The 22,803-nt window shown below is 36.5% G+C and overlaps 3 protein-coding genes across 3 annotated transcripts; 1 reads left to right on the plus strand and 2 right to left on the minus strand.

Moving 5' to 3' along the window:
* Nucleotides 1-1,051: 1,051 nt before the first annotated feature.
* LOC112519241 (peptidyl-prolyl cis-trans isomerase FKBP62-like) lies at nt 1,052-5,641 on the minus strand. Its single transcript, XM_025127260.1, has 12 exons — nt 5,325-5,641; nt 5,030-5,116; nt 4,152-4,412; nt 3,982-4,056; nt 3,567-3,647; nt 3,269-3,466; nt 3,065-3,151; nt 2,300-2,475; nt 2,060-2,182; nt 1,593-1,867; nt 1,386-1,506; nt 1,052-1,277 (listed from the first exon to the last, which is right to left on the minus strand). The coding sequence occupies exons 1-12, from the start codon at nt 5,530-5,532 to the stop codon at nt 1,224-1,226; spliced, it is 1,746 nt and encodes a 581-aa protein (XP_024983028.1). The 5' UTR covers nt 5,533-5,641; the 3' UTR covers nt 1,052-1,223.
* Nucleotides 5,642-11,019: 5,378 nt separating this feature from the next.
* On the plus strand, nt 11,020-20,421 carry LOC112519187 (protein transport protein SEC23-like). Its single transcript, XM_025127182.1, has 12 exons — nt 11,020-11,790; nt 11,865-12,038; nt 13,052-13,213; nt 14,045-14,187; nt 15,542-15,617; nt 15,734-15,903; nt 16,851-16,932; nt 17,942-18,019; nt 18,127-18,288; nt 18,401-18,664; nt 19,077-19,181; nt 19,854-20,421. Exons 1-12 carry the CDS (start codon nt 11,020-11,022, stop codon nt 19,995-19,997), a joined length of 2,331 nt encoding a protein of 776 aa, XP_024982950.1. The 3' UTR covers nt 19,998-20,421.
* Nucleotides 20,422-20,612: 191 nt separating this feature from the next.
* LOC112519499 (pentatricopeptide repeat-containing protein At4g14190, chloroplastic) lies at nt 20,613-22,488 on the minus strand. The gene is made up of 2 exons (XM_025127652.1): nt 22,114-22,488; nt 20,613-21,972 (listed from the first exon to the last, which is right to left on the minus strand). The coding sequence occupies exons 1-2, from the start codon at nt 22,483-22,485 to the stop codon at nt 20,836-20,838; spliced, it is 1,509 nt and encodes a 502-aa protein (XP_024983420.1). The 5' UTR covers nt 22,486-22,488; the 3' UTR covers nt 20,613-20,835.
* Nucleotides 22,489-22,803: the final 315 nt, after the last annotated feature.

Below are 22,803 nucleotides of genomic sequence, written 5' to 3' on the forward strand. Positions count from 1 at the left end.
GATCCGTCACTGTTTTAAACGAACCTTATGCTGAGGTCGACAAAAATATTTGATTTAATCATACTTTGAAGTCGGACTTCATGCACGCTTTACTTCAGACTTAAGTTTTTTTTTTTTTTTTTTGGTATCAAATACAAAATAATAGTAACAATTTTAAATCAATTTTCATTTTGTGTCGTATTTTTTTAGAAATAACTAATAGCATTAAAAAAAATTATCTATTTTAGGACCAAATTTTCATATATTTTTTTAAGTTGAGTTATTTACAACCGGTTTAAGTATTATTTATTTTCAAGTTCATGATCTTTAAAAAAAATTCAATAATTTTTAAATGGCTTGTATTTTACACTGTTTTAATAGGTTCGCCGTAACGGTCGTTATGATGTGTCATGCCTATATATATATATATATCATGCAAAGTTAAATATATGGTACACCATGGCCTAGTGCATAGCCTTTTTAACACAATATTTGATTTTTTCTACATTTTCAATGTCTTATTTGTTGTTTTTAACATATACCCTCATTAAATTGCTTATTATTTTTGACTCATTGAGTAACAGTAGAAAACGTTTGCTTATACACATAATATTATATATGATATAGAGATTTGTCGTCATAAGTCACGCATTAAGAAACATCATGACCTCACTATAGCTCCCAAAGCTTGAGGCTTAGCCTCACCACGACGAGACGTCTTATATCATTTAGAACCTTAGTATTTTTGTTGTAAAGCACTCCATAATACTAGAAAAATGCCCCGAAATGCATGGGACCCACCCTGCCCTTTGAAGTTCGAAGCCCGTTTACAAGAAAGGACCCAGCTTTTCTTACCGGATTTTGGGTGTAAAAATAGGCTTGATACGGTTTTTGGACTATTTCAGGCCTGGGTCCTATTGGGCTTTCAGAAACAACTTGGCCCGGTCGGGCTTTTAGGCCTGGGATTCAGACTTGCTAGGACCAGGCTTTTCATGCATCGGGCTTTTTCGGGCCTTCTTTGCATCTATCATCGAGGTACTGAATCTAGCTTTCAAGTTCGTTATTTCGCATCTTTTAATAACAAAGGACCGCTAGATAACTTATTGGAACATCAGAAAATTGGCTGAGTTCTTATTACGAAACAAAACCACAACTTTCTCGATAACAAAACAAGCTTAGCGAAGCGTAATCATATTCATAGCTTGATCGCATTTCCGTCAAGAAAACCAGTCGGGATTCTATCATCACGCCTTGCTATCGATCGTCATAGGAACTGCCTCCTGCTTTCTTGCTCCATTCTGCAGTTTGACCCAAAAAATACAGTTAACAACCAATCTTTACATACAAAACCGGTATATCTCAATTCGTAAACCTTTCCAAAAAAGGAAGGATCGATCGCGACTTACTGCAGAATCAAGGTGTTCCAGTTTGTTCATTTTCGCGAAAATATTTCCATAAAACTCGGCATCTTTCTTGTTATACTCCTTCACCTTTTCTCTCAACAGCTTGTACTCCAACTTCACATCCCTGATCAATTTAAGGTATCGAAAAGCAAACTCTTATGATGGTTTTTTGACTTGTTTCGAAGTCAAAAGTGAAAGATTAGAGGGTACCTATTATCAGGATCGATCTCGAGTGCTTTCTTGATATCGAGCTCGGCAAGATCCAAATCGACGAGCTGAATGTATGCTTGGGCTCTCCTGTAAAGTGCTTTAACATTCTTGCTGTCGGCATCTAAAACCTTTGTGCAAAGTTTTACTGCTTGTTTGTAGTCTCTCAGTTTCAGTTTGCAGGCAGCATTGTTCAGATTGCAGCTGATTTTTAGCACCTTCGCCTGCTGTTTCTCGTCGTCACTGAAAGCAGAATCGTATTCGATGTAACTAAGAGCCTGTGTCATAGAAAAAAGCTGGCTATTTAGCTGATCGACCTCAAAAACTGAATTTAAAGTCATTTATCCAAGTGACCCAAGAAAAGGACGTGTGATTAGCTAAATTTTGAAAAAAACTTTGTATGGTTGATATCTTTGTTACAAAGATTCAACAATTCTACATATTTAGAGAATACCGTTCGAATGAATTACCTTCTCGTATCTCTTGGAAGCCCGCTCGTATTTTTTTCTCTTGAAAAGGGTATTCCCTTCTTCTTTCTTTCTCCCAGAAGTTTCAATCTTTTCTGGTGTACTTAGTTCCCACGAGTCTTTTTCCTGTGATCATCAATGGTTTTACGTTAATTCATCTGTTTATCGACACACATTCTTCAAGAACGATAAAAAGATCAAACATTTGCATAAAGATGCTGGAAATAGCAATAGCTTAGCTACCTTTTCAAATGAAATCAACTCGACGTTGTAATGCACAGTGGAATTTGCAGGAATGGTAGCGGATTCCTGATGTGATTCGATCGAACCAAATGCATATTCTGGATGAATAGTTAGCAATGCAACTTCACCCTTCTTCATGGTCTTTACACCTCTATCAAGTCCATCAATAACTTGTTCTGCCATAAGAACTCATCCAAAATTGGTTGTTAGCTCAGGTGTTTTTGTTAAGTCATTTTATTGCATGTAGTTTTAGTGTTTAGTTAATTGTTTTGCATGTTACTTTTGGTTAACATGTTAATAGGGGCCGGTTCAAATAAGAAAGCTAAATATCGTGAGAAAGTAAGAAGAGAAGGTTAAGGGGAGTTCATATGTGATTGACTGAGAAAATCTGAAAAAAATCGCAGATTATTCATATGGGTTCACATATGCATCTTCAAATGGATCTTTTCAATGATTCACATATGAACCTTTCCTTCTTACATTCTCATAATATTTATCTTTCTTATTTGAATCTCCCACTATGTTCATATTTAGCGCAAATTGCGTCGCATTACCATTTATACCATATTTGGGTGGTCACCCTCTCCGTTTGTTACACAGCTAGTTTATGATTTATAGTGGATCAAGTACTTAGACCATTGCTCCCAGTGATCGACCCGTATGCTACATTGTCCATATGCTTGCAGTTAATGTAAAACACATTAGTTTCCATTTGTTTCAAAGAAGGTAATCATCGATACGGTTTTGTACGAAAGTGGTGCTCACCTTCATCTATTTTGAACTCGAATGGCACCTCATCGTCTCCTCTATTCACGAACACGGTTCCATCTTGGAGTTTCCCGACCAGTTTCACTATAAAGAATCAACAAAAAACGAATGGAAACAATATTATTTCAGGTGCCATTATTCCTACTTCTGCATATATTAATCAAGTTTATCCCACGACGCCAAGGAGAAGAAGAAGCAAACCTTGAACAATTGCACCATCGTTTGGATGATCGTAACCTTCTCCCTCCTTCAAGATTTTCTTTCGAACCCTCCTGTCAGTTGTAACTTCGGAAACAGTCTTCCATGAAACCAACTTGAGCGTTATTTGGAGGGTGGTGTTTGGCGGTACAACACATTCGTCGCCACCTGCTGGTTCCCGGCCTTTCTCTCCAAATGCATCTATGACAGAAATAACGTCGAAATATGGCATCAAGATTCAATCTTCGTGCATATGAAATTAAACGACATTTTTGTGTTGATCAAGATTCAAATATCTCACATTGTGGCTTCACAGTAAGGAGGGCCTTTTCACCCTTCTTCATTGTTTTCACAGCTATTGATAAAGCAGGACAGAAACACCCTGCACATATATCGTCTCATAAGTATGTTTGTAGGAAAAACTACTAAATCGGCTTTATAGAACACCAAATATGTATAAATATTCTAATAGACTACTTTATAGGACTTAAGTTTACAAGACCAAACAATCACACGTTATAAAGGTGTTACAATAAGTTCATAGGATACTTTTGGGCATCCCAAGTCCTTTTTAAGACACTTCTGAAATAAAGCGAGCCTAGTAGTCTTTTTATATAACACCCTCTTTGGAAAGTAGCGCCCGTTTTCCTATGTTAGTGTTCTAGAGAACGTTGAAGAAAACGAAACTGAATTCTAAAACGAAAAAAACTACTTACCATCTTTCACAGTGAACTCAACTTCATCAACTTTCAAAACTAAGCCTCCATCCTCAAGCCGAGCCTCGAACTTAACTGTATAACAGGAGCCCATGTCACATGAAATCATAGTGCAACATTGATCAGAAAATCGATAACAAAGAACAAGTGATCGACTACTGATAGTGTACCCATCACTTCATCTGGATCTTTAGGAGTCTGCCAGTTCTCTCCTTCAGTCAGTATCGTCTTGAATATACCTCCATCTTTGCATATATCTTTCACTTTGGTCCACGAGATCAACTCGATTTCAAACTGAAGTGTTGCATTTGGGGGGATGGTCGGAGGTGATCCAGATTCACCGTATGCAAGACCAGGAGGTATCGTGAAAAGGGCTTTTTCGCCTTTTTTCATAGTCTTGATACCATCATCCCATCCTTGGATCACATGTCCTGTAAATAGTACAATTCCCAATTTAGAAACTCATCAAGATCATCAATCCATGTTTTCAAGATTCCATATCTTGATTCTTAGAACCAGAACTCAAGGAAAGTGAACATTAATTAGCAGAAACTTTTGCTATTCCTTTAAACAGTTCTTGATGTTTTATTTTGTATTTAGGTGGATTTCATCTTCATTTCTCCTTCAATACATGAATTTAGAACAAACTTTTCTCCAATTTGAAACCCAAATCTGCTACGTGCATGCTTGTTAGCAGCTTAATGGGACTCGCAACTTATTCGTTCAGTTATACATGATTGTTTGGTAGTGGCTTAACGATATAGTTATTCAGTAGAAGCTTTATGCAGAAAGCCAAGTTTTTTCCAAATATATCCTCCCAATTAAAAAGCACGGTCCTCCCATCTATGAAAAAGCCTCTCAACCAAAAAGTTCTCAAATCTATACAGACATAAACCACACTGTACAAATTTATCCATTCAGTACTTGATAGAAAACCAACCAAACAGTCTCGAAATCCCGCATAAATTCAAGAACACTAACTATAGATAGTTAGAAACACAATTTGAAAGAAGAGTTATAGCTTCAAATTGTTAAGAATTACTCTTACCTAGCCCGAGCTTGAACTTAAAGGGCATCTCTCGATCGAAGCTTGAATCGAACCGAGTTCCATCAAGTAAACTTCCCACATAATGAACTGCAAAATTGACGCCAATCGATCAAGCACCAATCGGAACACTACATTATGATTTGAATCAGATCTCTCTTCAGATTCTAGACATTTTTTTTTTGAATTCTAGTTTAATAATGGAATCCCCAAATCAAAATTCATCAGGGTGACAGTAATGAACACAGAATCATGCAAATGATTAATGATTGAATTTTGAAGAAATGTACAACAATACCTTCAACTTCATCGCCATTAATGGGGGTTTCCCAGCCATCACCTTCCTTAAGAATCTTCTTCTTCAACCCATCTTTTCCGATCTCGTTCTCCTCTCCAACTTTACCGACTGGTGCACCCTCCGGTACATCCATATCCTCGCCGATGCCGTCTTCTTCGTCGCTGTCGTTGAATTTCCCGGCAGTCGGAACCTCAAAATCATCCTCCATTTATCCGATAACAATTATATATACGTATATCCAAATTCAGACAAAAAGACAAAAGGGATTGGTGAGTGAAACGTGAGGTTGTTATCTGACCGGTGTTCGGATATGATCTGAGAGGCTCTAATTGAACCAAACAACACAGAACTTCCATGCTTCTGCCATGGCCTATATATACGCATGGGGTTGAAGAGAGAGAGTGTGAGAGCTCCATGGATTTGAAACGAAGATGAGAGCGAGTAAACGGGGATGCTGTTGGTGATCAACTGTGTCTCTTTAACTTCTTCTCCTCTACGATCCAATCTTCATGGGTGTGTTTCTGAAATTGAAAAAATCCCATCTGATTTCGAATAAATCCAAGATGGGTCTTGGGTTATTCGTGATTTTAGAACTAAGATTGGCAATGTTTGGATGATTCAAACTGATTTTTATGAACTCCCGGCAAAACTCCGGTGTAGAATGTATATAAAAAGTTGTCTCTATTTATATTTAATTAATATAACCGTTCATTTTAGAGAGGCTTATTGTCATAGAGTCTAAAATGAAATATAATTTTGGTAATTGTTTACAATGAAACCATGATTAAGGAAAGCCCAAAATATAAAATCAGTTAGAATGTTTTAGAATTATTAAGAGACATATTTTTTTTTTGTCAAACAAGATTCAACTCTTAATGATTCAAAAGTTGTATTTTAATGAAACTAGTAAGAGATAAACAAACAACCCCTAAATTCGTATTAATTACGTTCGATTGATAGTAGTATATTAAGTCTGTGAATTTAGTTTATATGTTGTATCAAAGGTTGTGTATGATGGTATCACAATAATTTTGATTTATTTACTTATTTATTAGTTAAATTAATTATTTATGAAGCATAATTATTGATTTTTAAGTTTTATATCACCGACTTTTTAATTTGGATATTTGAATGTTTGCAAGTTTTATAATGCAATTAAAACCCTTAAATGGGATATGTATCGGCCGTAGACTCAAAAGTTGAACTAAATGACAAGTTTTCATTCATATATGTAACTTGAAATTGGTACAAAACTAGTACCAACCGAGAAACGTTGGTACCAAGTATAATTGTTTGTATACGGTAGCCCTGTAAACGAACTATTAGTGAACCATTCGGCGGGAAGTTCGTTTATGTTCATTTATTTAATAAATGAACGAACATGAACAAGTTATTTTTGTTCGTTTAGATAAACGAGCATGAACAAAGGTCTCGTTCGTTCACTTACGTTCGTGAACGTTCGTTCATTTATGTTCGTGAATGTCCGTTCATCCTTCGGCCCCTCAGTCACTACGAACGCCTCGATCAATGATTGCATAGATGAACTCCCAAACATTTGTTAGATGTGTCGATATCAATAAAGAGTCATTTGTGGCCTCCCGGGATAATAGATGACTACGGGCGCGTAAAACAAAAAAAATACGCTGATTGGGGAACAGGCAGTAGTGGGACTCTCATGTCGATCTGAATACTTGGGTTAAGGGTCAAGTTGGTGATTTTTCTTACATCTCCTCCTCCCGGAGCCCATACCAAGAGGCCACGGTAAGACGTGTCGTTTTATCATTACAACTTGCGTCTTCTTGCTAAGTTAGCGTTTATATAGAGATGATAGATAATGTTCATGAATATTCGTTTAATATGTAAATATATTTATATAAACTTTTATTTACATACAAGGAAATTCTAAAATCTTGAAACTTGACCCATAAAGAGTTAAAGTCATTTTTGGGCTAATTCAACTTGGACCTTTATTTAAACTTTAGTCTATTACTTTATTTATGTTTGTTTATGTTCATTCGTTTACGTTCTTTTATGTTTGTTTAACATCTTAACGAACAAACATGAATGAACACGAACACGCCTACTTTCTAAATGGACGAACACCTAAATTTTTGTTTGTTTAATGTTCATGTTCGTTCGTTTGTTCGGTTAACTTAAATGAACGAACATGAACATGACCCCGCTTGGTTCGTTTACAGGCCTATTCTCCAGGCTTGAAATCAAGCGCCACCAGAGCCCCTGTAGCCCTAGAGGTTCACCTTCAATGACTCCATATTATTATTTGTGGTCAGGAGGATTAGTCGGTGCACATAGGTTGGTCCGCATACTCACGGTTACTAAAAGAATTAGAATATAAATTGGCAAGTGCATGTCTACAATCATTAGTAATCACAAATTAAATAAGACGTGGAAGATTAAACATTTGCTACATTAATTTTTCAAGATATCAAAATGACGAGTTTAACAACAAATAACACATATATGCATCTGTGATGCATATGTATTTATGGTGTCAGTGTTGCTGCTTTTTCTTATCGAATATGCAGTGTTATTCCAGTTTCCCCCTCACTTCCGGCAAAAAACATGTTGTTGCTTTTCGTGACAAAAAATGAGGCCATAAAACCACATGAATGGTGAGAACTGCACATTTAAGTGGTTGTGGAATGATTACGGCAATAAATGCATTAGTAAGGCTTGTTATGTTGGTCTAATTGAAGTTTGAGTACGCTAAAAGGTGGTTATGCACGTGTAGTACCGTCATAATGCAAAAAGAATTAAGTAAATTGGCTTATAAACAAGTTAGTTTGGCCAAAATGATATTGTTTGTGAAGAACAAATCATGAATGATGACGTTGACACGACCGAGGAGGTCGTCTAGTCAATCTCACAAATATGATTATGCATGCAATGTTTGAACTGTTGCGAAGGTCACGTGAGGCAAGTGACACGAGCTCAGATGTCACATAGATGGTCATAATAACCACTCAACACGAATTAAGTGACTACCAACTTCATTTTGGTTTATATATGCTTTACAACTTCTCGTGTCATACGTTTTTATATATATATTTTTTATAAGTATGTTATGCATGAAATTGTCTGACAACGTGTGTGAGGTCAGGTGGTGGGATGCTCGTAGTGGCAACAATGATGCATAAAACCAATACGTGCATCACAAGAATACATCTATACACAGTGTCGTCTAATATCACTAGTGCATGTTTCCAATCGTTGTACTTGACAGGTTTATATTACGAATATGATATATGCATAACTACATTCAGTATTATATCATCATCCATATCCGTTCAAAATCCGGCATGATGATATTGTTGATCATCTTTCTCAGTGATTTGATGATAATCCATTTTTTTCTTTCACGTTGTATTTGTGTTTCTGTATTTTTAGTTCCAGCGATCATCACTGAGTATGTTCAGTGATCGCTGAAGAACTTGCTTTGTAAATTCATCAGAGACAACAATACTTCAAGAAGACAACACTCACACCAAAGAACCTTCAGCGAACGTTGAAGACTGAAACTGAAGATTAGAGACTGGCGAGTACGTGATCTGAAGCGGTATTCAGTGATTACAAAACCTGTCTACATATGTGTGAAGACTGCTCTAGCTTCAACGAATGATGATGAGACCTCCAGGTCATCCCAACATTCAGCGATCAAAAGAAGCTTGCTTAGCACGATAGTTGTTGTCTTGTCATTTTGCACACAAAGGACAAACCCATACCCTTGCAAAAGTTAGTATGGTATAGAGCCGATTAGTCGACTATTTGTCCACCAACTTTAGGCAAGGATGTCTGCTCAAGAATAGTGCTTTTGTACTATTCACTGTAGCAAAGGACAAATCTTCCTTTTAAGGCTTGACACACACTCTAAACCTACCATATTGCATTAAATGTTCATTTAATGCACTGGGTATAAATAGAAGTGTTTATTCTCTTTGCAGAGTGCGCGCATCACTCTTCAACCTAATTCTTACTTCAAGCATCCTCTAGCTTAAGTAAATGATCTATCATATAGCATTCTCTTTTCTGTGTTTGCTATAGTTTCATGTGTAACCAAAGATTGTTTAGATAAGTTTTTCTTTACCTTATCTTTCCGCAAACAGTCTTGTAAAATTTGTATTGATTTTTTCTATCAATATATATTTTAAATTTGAAAACATTGTGTTTGTATTCATCCCCCCCCCTTCTACAAACTGTTTCTTATCTTGTAGACCCTTTCGGGACCAACAGATATGCATACTCACGTGTTACAACGTTAGGTATTATGTTTTGCTTTTTCGTTCTAAATTTGAATACTCAGTTATAAATATATACAACATCAAATTATTAAGCTGACTATAGGTTTAAAAGTCTTTGGTTGTAATTGATTAATAATATGTTTATGTTATTTCTTCAGTAATTATATTCACTAGTAACTGTTATATTCATGTTGGTTAGTAACTTTTGTAGCTCGCATAAACATGACTTGGAATTAAAAACAATCAAATCAAATAACAATAGTTTATTATATGTTTTTTAAAATTTTGAATCAAGATTTTTTTTATAAAACTTTACAAAACTTAATAGCACAAAGAGTCTTAGGTGACGTTTGTTTTTTAAGATGTGCTGAAGTATGAAGTTTTATTTCACTTATGATTAATAAGAGGTGGTAAAGTCTGAAATCTGAATAAATAAGACTGTCTATTTTTGTAAACTGATTGTCTAAATTTGTTTAAATTGTCTATTTTACCAAATAGAAAATTACAATTTTGAACTTATAAATAAATTTATACGATTTCACATATTTATTCATCATCATCACGAAATTTATATTTAAATTACTTAAACGAAAATATGTCATTAATGGTATTTAACACGTTTAAATCCTATTAAAATACACCAATTGAGAGATGTGAGGATCAATCTGTTAATGATCAATTGAGAGAAATGATCGATTAAGGTTAATCGATTGAGAAATGTCGTTGCTAAAGATTTCGAGAACAATAAGATGTTGGTTTACCTCTTACCAGAATAAGAGAATAATAAGATATAAGTGCCTTTGAAAAATTGAAAAAAACAAACAGTCCAAATAACCCTACCTCTTAAGGAATAAGACATAAAAGGCTAATAAGAGTTAAAAAAACCAAATAAGACCTTAGGGGCTCTTTGGCGGTTATTGAATTATTTGATACAAAATGATTAAGAGACTCTTATGATACAGTGTAAAATGAAATATAATTGTTTATAATAAAATTATGATGCTGAATGGTCAAAGACCCAAGATACAAAATCATTCAGAGAAACATATTTTTTTTTTGTCAAATAAAATTTATTTCTCAACGATTTAGATGATGCATGCTAATAAAATTATTAAAAGGTAAAGAAACAAGTCATTAAGACGGATACATGTTGATCCAAACACTAAAAAAAGAATTTTCAAGAAAAAAGAAAATCAATAATTTTCATTGTTTGGGACATGATCGATCATTGATTCAGACTCCATCCACCATTGTACAGTAGTTCATAATAAGCTCACAAAACAATAGTCGCCCCTTACTCCTCTCTCCGTTTTGACTCCAAATTCTTACAATTCTCGCCATTTTCAGTGACCCCTTTTCACCATCTTCCCCAAAGGGGTCGCAAATCAAATTTCATCCAAAACCCCCACAAAAAAGCTTTCATTTTGGCAGACAAGATGTCGACGGAGATGGCGAATACGGATCCAGAAGGAATCGACGGAGTTCGTATGACCTGGAACGCCTGGCCACGTACAAAAGTTGAAGCCAGCAAGTGTGTGATCCCAATCGCCGCCTCGATCTCTCCGATCCGCCCTCATCCACACATTCCGACCAACCCTTACGCACCTCTCCGATGTAAGACCTGCTCCGCCGTCCTCAACCCCTTCTGCCGCGTCGACTTCTCCGCCCTCATCTGGATCTGCCCACTCTGCTTTCAACGCAATCACTTCCCTCACCACTTCTCCGGTATCTCTGAAACTAACGTCCCCGCTGAACTTTACCCTCAATACACCACAATCGAATACACTCTCCCCACTCACGATGTTCATCACACACTTCCTCCACCTGTCTACGTATTCGTGCTCGATACCTGCATGATCGAGGAGGAACTGGGGTTTGCCAAATCGGCGTTACAACAAGCGCTTGAATTCTTGCCGGAAAACGCTTTGGTGGGTTTTGTTTCCTTTGGGACGCAGGTTCAGGTTCATGAATTAGGGTATGCTGATATGTCTAAGGTTTATGTCTTTAGAGGATCAAAAGAGATGACCAAAGATCAGGTTTTGGATCAATTGGGGTTAGGTGGTGGAGGTTTTGCCGGTGGCCGGAGAGTTGGTGGTGTGCCAGGGCAGGGGTTTCAGAAAGGGGCAATACAAGGTGGGGGGTTTCCTAACTCTGGTGTTTCAAGGTTCTTATTGCCTGCTTCTGAGGGTGCATACATTATCCATTCGGTGAGTTTATTATGACATTGATTTAGATTCAAACAATTCATTGCAATTTGATGCTTATTGAAGTGATAATTCAGCTTTTGGAGGAACTAGGCACAGATCAATGGCCGGTTGCACCTGGTAATCGATCATTAAGGTGTACTGGGGTGGCACTGAGTGTTGCAGCAGGTTTGCTTGGGGCTTGCTTGCCTGGTACTGGTGCTCGAATGGTTGCGTTAGTTGGCGGTCCGTGCACAGAAGGCCCTGGTTCGGTAAGTTCTTTGGCAATGTCTCCTGCAATTAAGTACTACAAGATTTTAGTTGCAAATGCTGTTTATGACTGCGGTTTGTTCAGTTAGTATAGTGTAGTGATTCTTTTGATTTCTAATTTATATTAGTTGTAGTTATTATTTTCCCAGAGGCTGCATTGTGTTGCCATTTTTCCCTGATCTTTTAAAGAACAAGCAGGGTTATATGGTCATAGTCATGGAACTAAGATGAGGGCATATGTTTCAGCATTTTCTTATGGCAAATGGTTTTTCATTGGAACTTGCATTTTGCAATTTGGCTCTAGAAAACGCCATTCTTTTCATGGTTGCATTTCTTTTTAAAATTTATCTATGCTACTGATTGTGTCATTGTTTGTGGTAATCGTATAATTGTAACAAATCTCTTTGAGATTAGAATGACACCTTGTTCAGTACATGCCTATGTAGACAAAGTTTTAGGATTAACGGGTTTTATGTCATAACTCCATGACTCCATGTACATAATTAAATGTCATAGTTGTCAAGTTAGCTTTTAACTTTAGGTTTAGAACAAAGCTAACAAAGTTCCCTAAAATTCTACCTTTTACTTCATATACAAACTTTCAGTGTGACCAATGGCGATTGGCAATCTCACTCGTATAGCATGACATGACCTGCCACCTTTTATTTTGAATAAATTACAACACTTTCTTCGTCTTTTATCTGTACTCTCTGGAACCAGTTGCAATTTAACCGTAAAATAATAGCAAATGTATCCCATCAAAAAGTTGGCATTGTAGGTTGTCAGATCTGTCTCTTTCAAACACTTGATTGAATGTCATGCCTGTAAATATTTGTCCTTTTATCAGGTCTTGTGAAAATTGGTTGATAAAATTAATGAACTCTGTAACTGTAAGCATTTATATATATACTTGAGTTCAGTTTTGGTGTTTGATGGTTATGAAGATCCGATCCTATCGTTCTTTTATGTTTCCACTTCCCAAAGAATCTAAGCTTCATCACCTTTTGGTTTTCAGATTATATCTAAAGATCTATCAGATCCGGTTCGTTCACATAAAGATCTGGACAAAGATGCAGCACCATATTTTAGAAAGGCAGTTCAGTTTTACGAGGAACTTGCAAAGCAGATGGTCAGTCAGGGTCATGTTTTGGACCTTTTTGCTTCTGCACTTGACCAGGTACAACTCTCATTATCTAAATTTTGCTATTCTTTCTGCACCTAGCCTTTTAGCTGTTTGAAGTTTAGACATATGATGGTGGTTCTATTTCTCCAATGTCTGCAACTGTTCATAGATTTAGAAGGTCAGTTAATCTCTCTGTAAAAGAATTTATCACTTTCATCATTGTTTTTTCTTATTACCGATCCGTAGTTGAACTCTTCTCTTGGTAGTTGGTACATTGTCTTTTTATTTTGTTCCACGCGAGGTATTTAGAACTGAATTAATGCAGGGAGGCTACCCACATTAGGGTGTCAGCAGTTCTTGATCTCGGGATGAGTAACTAATAAAATTTGGGATTGTTAGTTAGCAGCTTAATGAGCTTAATGGGACTCACAGCTTATTCGGTTAGCTATAAATGTCTGTTAGGCAGTGGCTTAATGATATAGAAAGTGGCTTATTATGCAGAAAGCCAAGTTTTTTACAAACCTGACCATCCCAAGTAAAAGACGTGCTTCTTCCATCTATGAAAAAAGTAAAACATCTTCCCAATCTATATAGACAGATTAATCCACACAAACAACTTTATCCATACAGGACTTAATGGAAAACCAACGAAACAACCCCTTAGAACTCTTTTGAGTATAGATACTTTTGTTTCTATCAAAACCTTTTCTTCAATTCATGTACTATAAACTATGTTAAATATGTAGTAACTTGCAACTCTTTACTTTTCATGTTCCCTGTACATAACTTTGTTGCTTGATTTTCTATTAGACGTTGGCGGTGGCTTCACTTCTTTTCATGGTGCACTCCGACCTTGGTAAACTAATGGAGTTTTTATATTCTTAGGTTGGGGTTGCAGAGATGAAGGTCATCATTGAAAGAACTGGTGGTCTCGTTGTTCTAGCTGAAAGTTTCGGTCATTCAGTTTTCAAGGACTCATTCAAGCGTGTTTTTGAGAAGGGGGAAGAGTCTCTTGGCCTTGCCCATAAGTGAGTATTGTCATGCTTGATGATTAAGGTTGCATTTTTTTCTAATGCCTTAATTGATGCTGGTTGGCACTTTCTTCATTGATGTTGTTTATGACATGCAAAAGCTATATCAACCCTAGACACTTGGTGTGACCGTTCTTTCTTCTGTTAGGGGATGTTTGTTAGCAACTTAATGAGCTTAATGGGGCTCCTAGCTTATTTGGCCAGCTATACATGACTATTTGGTAGTGGCTTAAATGAGATAGAAAGTGGCTTATTCAGTAAGCTTCCACGGGGGAGCTTTATGCAGAAAGCCAAGCTTTTTCTAGACCTGCCCCTTCCAAAAACCATGCTCCTTCCAAACAAAAACCTTCCAATCCATACAGACAAATTAATCCATACAACAACTATATCCATATAGGACTTAACAGAAAACCAACAAACAGCCTGTTAGAGTCCCTTGAAAATCCACAATCATATTACTAGACTTTCTATGGGTCATTTATTTAGTTTCTGAATATATTAATGCATACGAAGGAGATACAATGGTATCCTGTCTCAGCATTTCAGGTTCTTCTTTTTCTGTAGGCATTTGGATTTTCTATTATATTATAGATGCATATTTTTTTCTGTGAATCCTGCAGTTAGAATAATAAGATGCAGTACATTGTAATTATAATATTTTGAATCATAAAAAAGAAAACGGTTAGAATGAACTTAGGTACAAAGAGCATCTCCAACAGATTCTCTAAAATAGAGAATAAGGTTTTTATTCTCGATTTTGCTCCAACAAATTATCTATATTGTTCTCTAAAATAGAGAAAACTAGAGAAAGCTCCAAGTTTAGAGAATTCTCTAAAACTTGATATGTGGAGAGAGAAATTAATTTTTTATTCATTTCCACCAATGATATTGAATTATTATTATTTTATATAAATTCTTATTAAAAAGTGTATTGGGATTATAAATTTTTATAAAATATTTTAACAATATAATGGATGTTGAAATCTGTAAAATAATATGTTAATGTTAAATGTAATTCTTTTTAAAGATTTTGACTTTTGGTTCTCAATTTAGAGAAATTAAGAATATGTTGTTGATGCTCTAAGGCCTTGGGATATATATGAACTGCCATAATAGGTGCTCAGTACGTATTGGAGTTGTCTCTTTTATCTGCATTATATTGAACTAAAAGGCTCCTAAATTAGTTTCTTGCGCCAAGGCTTTGCTTTAGCTGTTAACATTTGTAGAAGGGGCAGGGTTTGTTTTGCTGTAATCCTATGTCTCTTGTTAATCATGCTTATTTATCCCGAGGCCAATTATATATCATGATTTTGTATCTTTTTGAAACTCATCACTAGTTTATTACTTCCAGTGGCACGCTTGAAATAAACTGTTCGAAGGACATTAAGATTCAGGGGATCATCGGACCTTGCACATCCTTGGACAAGGTCATTTACTAAATCTTAGTTTGAAGTAGAAATTGATCATTGATTAAAACCATTTTTTAGTTTTTTGATGATTAGTTTGCTCTCTGAAATCCTGTTTACTGATACCTCCATTGCAGAAAGGACCTTCTGTTGCGAGCACAACAATTGGACAAGGGAATACGACCGCTTGGAAGTTGTGTGGACTGGACAAAGATACTTGCTTGACCGTTTTCTTTGATATATCATCAAGTGACAAAGACCCTTCTGGCAATTTGAATCCACAGTTGTATATACAGACTGTTACGAGGTAAAATAGAGACTTGGTTTGTCTTTTTCTTCTCGAGAAGTTAAAATAAAGTTCAATGAAAATGGTCATTTGGCATACTGAGTCGATTCATCCATACTAAAAGTATTTAACTAGGTGTGAGTGACTTTCTTCGGGCCATTGTACTAGGTTGTCCATTGCCAACAAATCATTGTTCTTGTAAAATGCAAAAAAAACACCATCTTTTGCAGCGATTGTAGGCTTAAAAGTGACAAGTAAGATGTTCTTTTCTGCATTTCTCACAATCTCTCAACAGTTGCTTGTCCTTGTATGTTAAGTGTTGTGTTTTTGGCATTTTCATAAGATGGTGGTTAGTTTGCAATAAGAAGCTAAATACAATAGTTCAAAACGTCAATCACTCTATTAAGACGGGTGTTCGATTCCTGAAGGATGTTTGGTACCCAGACAGGACAACATAAAACAGGACAGGACAACTATTCAGCATTTGATAAGACATGACAGTAAAATGACCAATTTACCCCTAATGAGTTGTTTATAACTTTTCTACCTTGTTCAATGGGGTGGGGGTGGATCACGCCTGTTCCACTTTGTCCCACTCTATTCCTGTCTGTTCCACATAGAAGTCGTCAAATATGGAACAATGATCCCTGTTCTGTTCTGACTTAGTTCGGTGTACCAACCGCACCCGAAGTGGACAAATTATAGGATTCTTTACATATTAAAAATAGATTACGGTGTTTTAAGAGAAAGTGCATTTTAGTCTCTTTTGCACTATACTATATACTGTGGTGTTATATACTTGTCTGCTTAAGATCATATACTTGTCTTTCCAACCAAATCGGTTGGATTTTTTTTTGTGGGATGCATACTTGTACGGTACATCTTTCACATATAGTTTCAATATTCAAATATAGAGAGAGCACAATGCTTGTGTAATTGAAATTTACGGCTCATGAATTTTGACGCAGTTACCAGAGCGTTGATGGGCAATCAAAAATGCGAGTTACTACTATTACTAGAAGATGGGTCGAGAGTGCCGTTGTTTCGGAGGTAAAATAGTAAAACCCTCATTCATCGTTTGTTACTCCTTTTAGAGTAATTCTGCAGAAATATCCAACGGCTTAATATCTTTTCGTGTAGTATATTAGTATGTAACTGATAATATATTCCGTTATATTAAACAATAATATGAGAAAAAATACATGGAGATATGTTTTAGTCATTTGCTAAGCAAGCATGAAAAATAAACAAAATTTATAGACATCGCTCATTATGCAATGTATTTTGTATAACTAATGGTTATTCATTACTCGTATAATTTCATCAAATATTATGCAACACGTATATTTGAAACCTTTTCCACTAAAACATGGATAATATCCGCATGCACATATGATAAAGCGGATGCAGACATGATCGCATCTGGTCTGTTTACAACCTTACTAGGAAACGACAATTAAAAATCTGTTCCGTTCATCAACCTGGAAAAATTATTGCATGGTTGGGTCAACTTGGTCAAAGCACTGTGACCCGTGATGATCAAATTACATATGAATATGTTACATAGTACTAACAACATAATATGTTATTAAATATTAGTAGAACAATAACAATTTGGAGAACTTTCTATAAATATGCAAATGCATTTTATATTTTTATTGTAACTTGAAAACTATCATTAGAGTGTCCATCTTCTAACATGCATTTTTCAAATTAATTTTGTTTGTTCTAACCCTTGTCTTTTGTGAAGTGTCGAAAGTAAGGTTCCATATTTCTATTTTAGTTTGTCCCAAAATAAGCCTCCACTTTAGCAAGTGCCTACTTTCCGGTTCTACCCATAATTTTGAGATGGAGAAATTCATTACTCCTATTATTAAGGGTAAATTTGTAATTTAGTTAATTAAAAAATGTAGCAATTACATATTTCTAAAACAGTGTGCCTTTTTCATTTTGGGCATCTATTTTGGGACGGAGGGAGCATTATAGCATATCCATTTCGATAACTCCAGTTATATGGTTTAAGATTGAAATCATACCAACTGAAAGATGTTTTTCACAGGAATTGATGCAAGGTTTTGATCAAGAGGCTGCTGCTGTAGTAATGGCTAGATTAACTTCTTATAAAATGGAGATGGAGGTAGGAATGCAGCAATTTTCATGATTGATCGTGTAGCGTTTCCCTTTTTTTATTTCTTTTCGTGATTGTTTTTTAGTTGGCGGTTGATTGGTTATTGATAATTTCAGGAAACATTTGATGCAACAAGGTGGTTAGATAGAAATCTCATTCGTCTGTGTTCTAAATTTGGCGATTACCGAAAAGATGATCCATCCTCGTTTTCTTTAAACCCAAGTTTCTCATTGTTCCCCCAGTTTATGTTCAATCTTCGGAGATCACAATTCGTGCAGGTAAAACTTTCATCTATACCCACGTGCAATATTACTACCTTACCGTTCTTGTACCCTTTAATTTTGATAACTGTTTCACCCATCTCATTTTATGTTTGCCCTTTTCTGGCAGGTGTTCAATAATAGTCCTGATGAAACTGCTTATTTTCGCATGATGCTAAACCGAGAGAGTATAACAAATGCCACCGTCATGATTCAACCTTCATTAATATCATATTCATTTAACTCCCTGCCTTCACCGGCATTGCTTGATGTGGCATCCATTTCAGCTGATCGAATCCTTTTACTAGATTCGTACTTTAGTGTTGTTATTTTCCATGGCATGACGATAGCTCAGTGGAGGAACATGGGTTACCAGAATCAGCCAGAACATCTAGTATGTTTTACTTGATTTCATTCTTCATTTTTTTGTATAATTCTTGAAAGATCAACTTGAATGAAATTTATAGCCCATATTATTCATCGTATAAGATTCGTTCCTACATACATATGTGTGTGTGTGTGTATATATATATATATATAGAGAGAGAGAGAGAGAGAGAGAGAGAGAGGAAAGTTGCATTAGGAACCCAGGAACCGCCAATAGCGCCCCACATGTCCTTCTTAAGGATAAATATTCGTCAATAACACGTTCATATTCCTGATGAATATGCCACGTGTTGCGCTGTGGATGGTTCTTGGGTTCCTAATCAATTTTGGGTTCCTAACGGGACCTGCCCCTGTATATATATAATCTTCATATATGCATGTAACCTCGTAATATGATGAGTTCTTATTTCTCTTCATAGGCATTTGCACAGTTGCTGCAAGCTCCACATGATGATGCTGAACTGATCATACGGGACCGTTTTCCTGTCCCAAGATTGGTGGTGTGCGATCAACATGGTTCTCAGGTCATTATTGCATCATTTTTTTTTTATCTCCATCAAAATGTACCTTATATGATTTTTTTTATTAACCTGGATATCCAACCCGCTATGCGAGCCGATTAATCCCAGGGCGACCACCTGCTTAGCAGATATCCTGGAGTCACCGCATTTGAACCTCCGTGGCCACAAGGGGATTTTTATTTCTCCTTGGATTTGAACTTGGGACCTCCTGGTACTTTTGATCTTTGAAGCCAAGCTCAAACCAATCAGGCACCACCCTTGTGGTTACCTTATATGATTTTTACATCCTCTACACCAGTTATGGTTCATGTCTTCATGACTAAGAGTTCACTAGACCAAATGACATGATATATTGCTCTAGTTTTTTTTTTGGGAACTATGGGTGTCTAGACCAGCTTGCATGCATCTCGACTTATCCCATGGGATCCTATAGTTAACAATCACACAAAATCTGGTAAATTACTAAACTTTCCCATGTCGGAGTAAAACTTTAAAAGTTTCCAGAATTCTTTCACCCGCCTATCTCGCTCTCACTTGTCTTGTCCTGCCCCATCCAGTCCTGTTTGCGTACCAAATGGAAAACGCACAAGGACATCAACGAGTATTGTATTTGTATGCTTTCATAAACGCATTCTCATCTTAGGTTTGACTGATACGTTGTTTTATGGCGAGCAGGCTAGATTCTTGTTGGCCAAGTTGAACCCATCAGCAACCTACAATAACGAAGTGGCTGCTGGAATGGATGTTATCTTCACGGATGACGTGAACCTTCAAGTGTTCTTCGAGCATCTACAGAGGCTGGCAGTACAATCTTCTTAACCCCCGATCAAAATTAAGCACTTGACACAGTTTCAAAACTCACGGGTGATCGACCTTCTCTTTCCTCTCCGATTACTTGTTCAATTGCCGAAAATTATTCAATTATGCATGAGAGATCAATCATTCTGTTAAGGGTGTTGGCAATACAGAGTGTTGAGAGAGTGATTATTTGAGGCTGCAAGTTAGCGAGAGGAGTATGCGACATTTTTCATTTTGCCGGTTTTGTAAGTTACTCATGAGATCATCGTTGTGTATTCAACTATAAGGTTATATATTGGAGCCAAAACCAAAAGAGCAGCAAAGGTTTGGATTTGGGTTTTTTCGTGTTACGATTGTTGATACATGGTGGTGGAATGTACACTTTGAATTCTCTCTTTTTGTACGTCGGATAATACTATTGGTTTTGACCTTTTATTCCAAGTCATTTTTTCTTCGGGTGTGTATCAAGAGTTCTCGATCAATGGGTTTTAAGGGTTTGATATTTTGTCGGTTAAACGTATATTAAGGAAAAATGGTTCAAGTAACATATCAGTCTAGAATGTCGAGCCCTAAGAAGGGTAAGCCATGGCTAGGAGAGAATCAAGGTCTACAACATCTAATGAAGAGAAATGGTCTAAGTTTAACTGATTGTACTAAAGTATTGAACCCCTAGAATGGTAGATCTTCACTCTGATACCATTGAAGCCATAAACATAGGTTTTTGTGAAGTCTTCATACTCGATAGTATATGAATTACATTTATACATACAATCATATACTGACACGATCATGATCCAAACAAAACACCAATTTGCTAACAAGACTCGCGTTCAATCGTTTCAGCAAATCATACCCGTCATCAGTTTTTATGTCGGTGCTGTTCGACCAACTCGATAAGATGCTCATAAGTCCAAACTTTGCTCCTTCTATGGTCAAGTTCTGCAACAGTTCTAAGAAAACCCCCCTTTCCAAAAGCATCAAGAACCAAAGGGTCAGTTTTAAACTCCACAAGATCCCCAAAAAACCCCATCTTTCTCCAAGAATCCAATTCACCAACCCCATCAAACCCGAACCCGTGTGCATCCCACAAGATCCCGCATGTAACAATGTCAGGTTTCACACCTCGAGCTCTCATTTCCGCTAGCACAACTTTCAAACGTTCGAAATCTTTCATTTTTGCATATCCAAACAACATAATGTTTGCAACCGACACACTCCACTGAACTTTCTTGTAATCCATCTCTCGGCCCACCGACTCCATTCCAGTTCGGCTCAAAAGACGAGCGTGGGAAAGCATTCGTAAACACCACACGATGTGGGTGTTGCCTGTTTTGGAATAAAGATTGATACCCATATCATCCAACTTAGAAAACATACAGTTTTCCATATAAACAGCAGCCACTTTTCGAATCAAATCATCTTGCAGGTAAACTTTTGGTCTTAACCTCAAAATCCTTTTATAAACCTTCTCCATCTTATCCCAAAGTCCAAAGTTACTATACACCTCGAGCATTGCCACCATTGTCGAAGCTTCAACATCCATCTTTTTTGAGATCACAATTCGATGCGTTTTTTCCATCATATTGATCAATCCAGCAACCGAAAACTCTCTGATCAGCAAATTATAAGTAGATTGATCAGGGATACACCCATTCGATTCCATTCTCTTCACACATGTTGCCATATCGTCATACAAACCGTTCTTCGCATAGGCTTTGATCAGCCCATTATAGGTCGACGTATGTGGCTTCACTTCGAGATCTTCCATCTCTTTAAGATAAAGCAATGCATCTTCGAATCTCCCTTTTTCGATGAATCCATGGATGATTGAATCATAAATCTCTGATGAAGCCTGCAGATTCTGAACATTCTTCATCTCTTTTAAGGACAATACTGCATCTTCAACTAATCCCTCCTCAACCAAGAATCTTATGATTCTCTGATAATTGAATTCGCTAACTCGTGAATCATCCTTACTCTTCCATTTATCAAACACCTGGTGTGCAACATTTCAAAGCATGAACTAAAAACCAAAATAGAAGCTTAACCTTTCTTGCCTCCATTCGATTTCAAAATCTCATCCAACAGAAAACTTTCAAATACAAAAGAATAACATTCAAATTATGCGAAACTTCACCTGGAGAACCTGGTTCGATCTGGAGGTTTGATTGAGGAATCCAACAACAGCCCAGAAGAGTTCTTTGCTCCAATCTCCATCCTCTTCAAGAATCCGAACAGGGTCCGAGTCTTTATCTTTGAGTTTCTCAAACAAACTCCTTTTGAGGTTCCAGTTTTGTCGGAGATCATCAAATTGGACTGTATCTTCTTTGTCAGAGTTCGTTTTGCCACGGGAGAAGTATACAGAAAGAGAAGGAGTTTTGGTCGAACGTGAGAATTGGGATTTTGTAGCTGTTAGGGTTCTGGAAGAGGGTTTGGGAAAAACTAGGGTTTTACAGAGGAAGGTTTTATCGTTAATGGAGATGGAGGGAAGAAGTAACCCCATACCCATTCGAAGGTCAAACATCAAATCTATGACTATTTCTCTCTCTTGTAAAAACATAAATCGGATACTATTTTTCAAGTCAAAATTAATTCAACAAAGTTTAGACCAACCAATCTAATTTGGATGTTGAAATTTTGGATCTAACATGCTCCAGTTATAATATCCAATTCGATGATAGTCAGTCGGTTTTAATTGGATTGATAGGTTATAATTAGAACATATGACTTTCTGTACACTCCTAATTCTCGGTATTTGTCATGCTTACCTGATAAGGTAAGCAACATCCGGTACAGGTTTTTGGTTCTAAAAATTAACACATGTGTT

The sequence above is a fragment of the Cynara cardunculus genome (assembly GCF_001531365.2).
Source record: "Cynara cardunculus var. scolymus isolate 2C chromosome LG 10, CcrdV1, whole genome shotgun sequence".
Taxonomy (NCBI): domain Eukaryota; kingdom Viridiplantae; phylum Streptophyta; class Magnoliopsida; order Asterales; family Asteraceae; genus Cynara; species Cynara cardunculus.

Excerpts from the sequence above, each read along its gene's own strand:
- LOC112519499 (XM_025127652.1), bottom strand. The coding sequence starts at position 22,485 with ATGGGTATGGGGTTACTTCTTCCCTCCATCTCCATTAACGATAAAACC. Across the intron at positions 21,973-22,113 it reads GATCGAACCAGGTTCTCCAG|GTGTTTGATAAATGGAAGAG; the intron begins GTGAAGTTTCGC and ends GTTGCACACCAG.
- LOC112519241 (XM_025127260.1), bottom strand. The coding sequence starts at position 5,532 with ATGGAGGATGATTTTGAGGTTCCGACTGCCGGGAAATTCAACGACAGC. Across the intron at positions 4,413-5,029 it reads TAAGTTCAAGCTCGGGCTAG|GACATGTGATCCAAGGATGG; the intron begins GTAAGAGTAATT and ends TACTATTTACAG. Across the intron at positions 3,648-3,981 it reads TGAGTTCACTGTGAAAGATG|GGTGTTTCTGTCCTGCTTTA; the intron begins GTAAGTAGTTTT and ends ATATATGTGCAG.
- LOC112519187 (XM_025127182.1), top strand. The coding sequence starts at position 11,020 with ATGTCGACGGAGATGGCGAATACGGATCCAGAAGGAATCGACGGAGTT. Across the intron at positions 11,791-11,864 it reads GTGCATACATTATCCATTCG|CTTTTGGAGGAACTAGGCAC; the intron begins GTGAGTTTATTA and ends GTGATAATTCAG. Across the intron at positions 12,039-13,051 it reads GCACAGAAGGCCCTGGTTCG|ATTATATCTAAAGATCTATC; the intron begins GTAAGTTCTTTG and ends TTTGGTTTTCAG.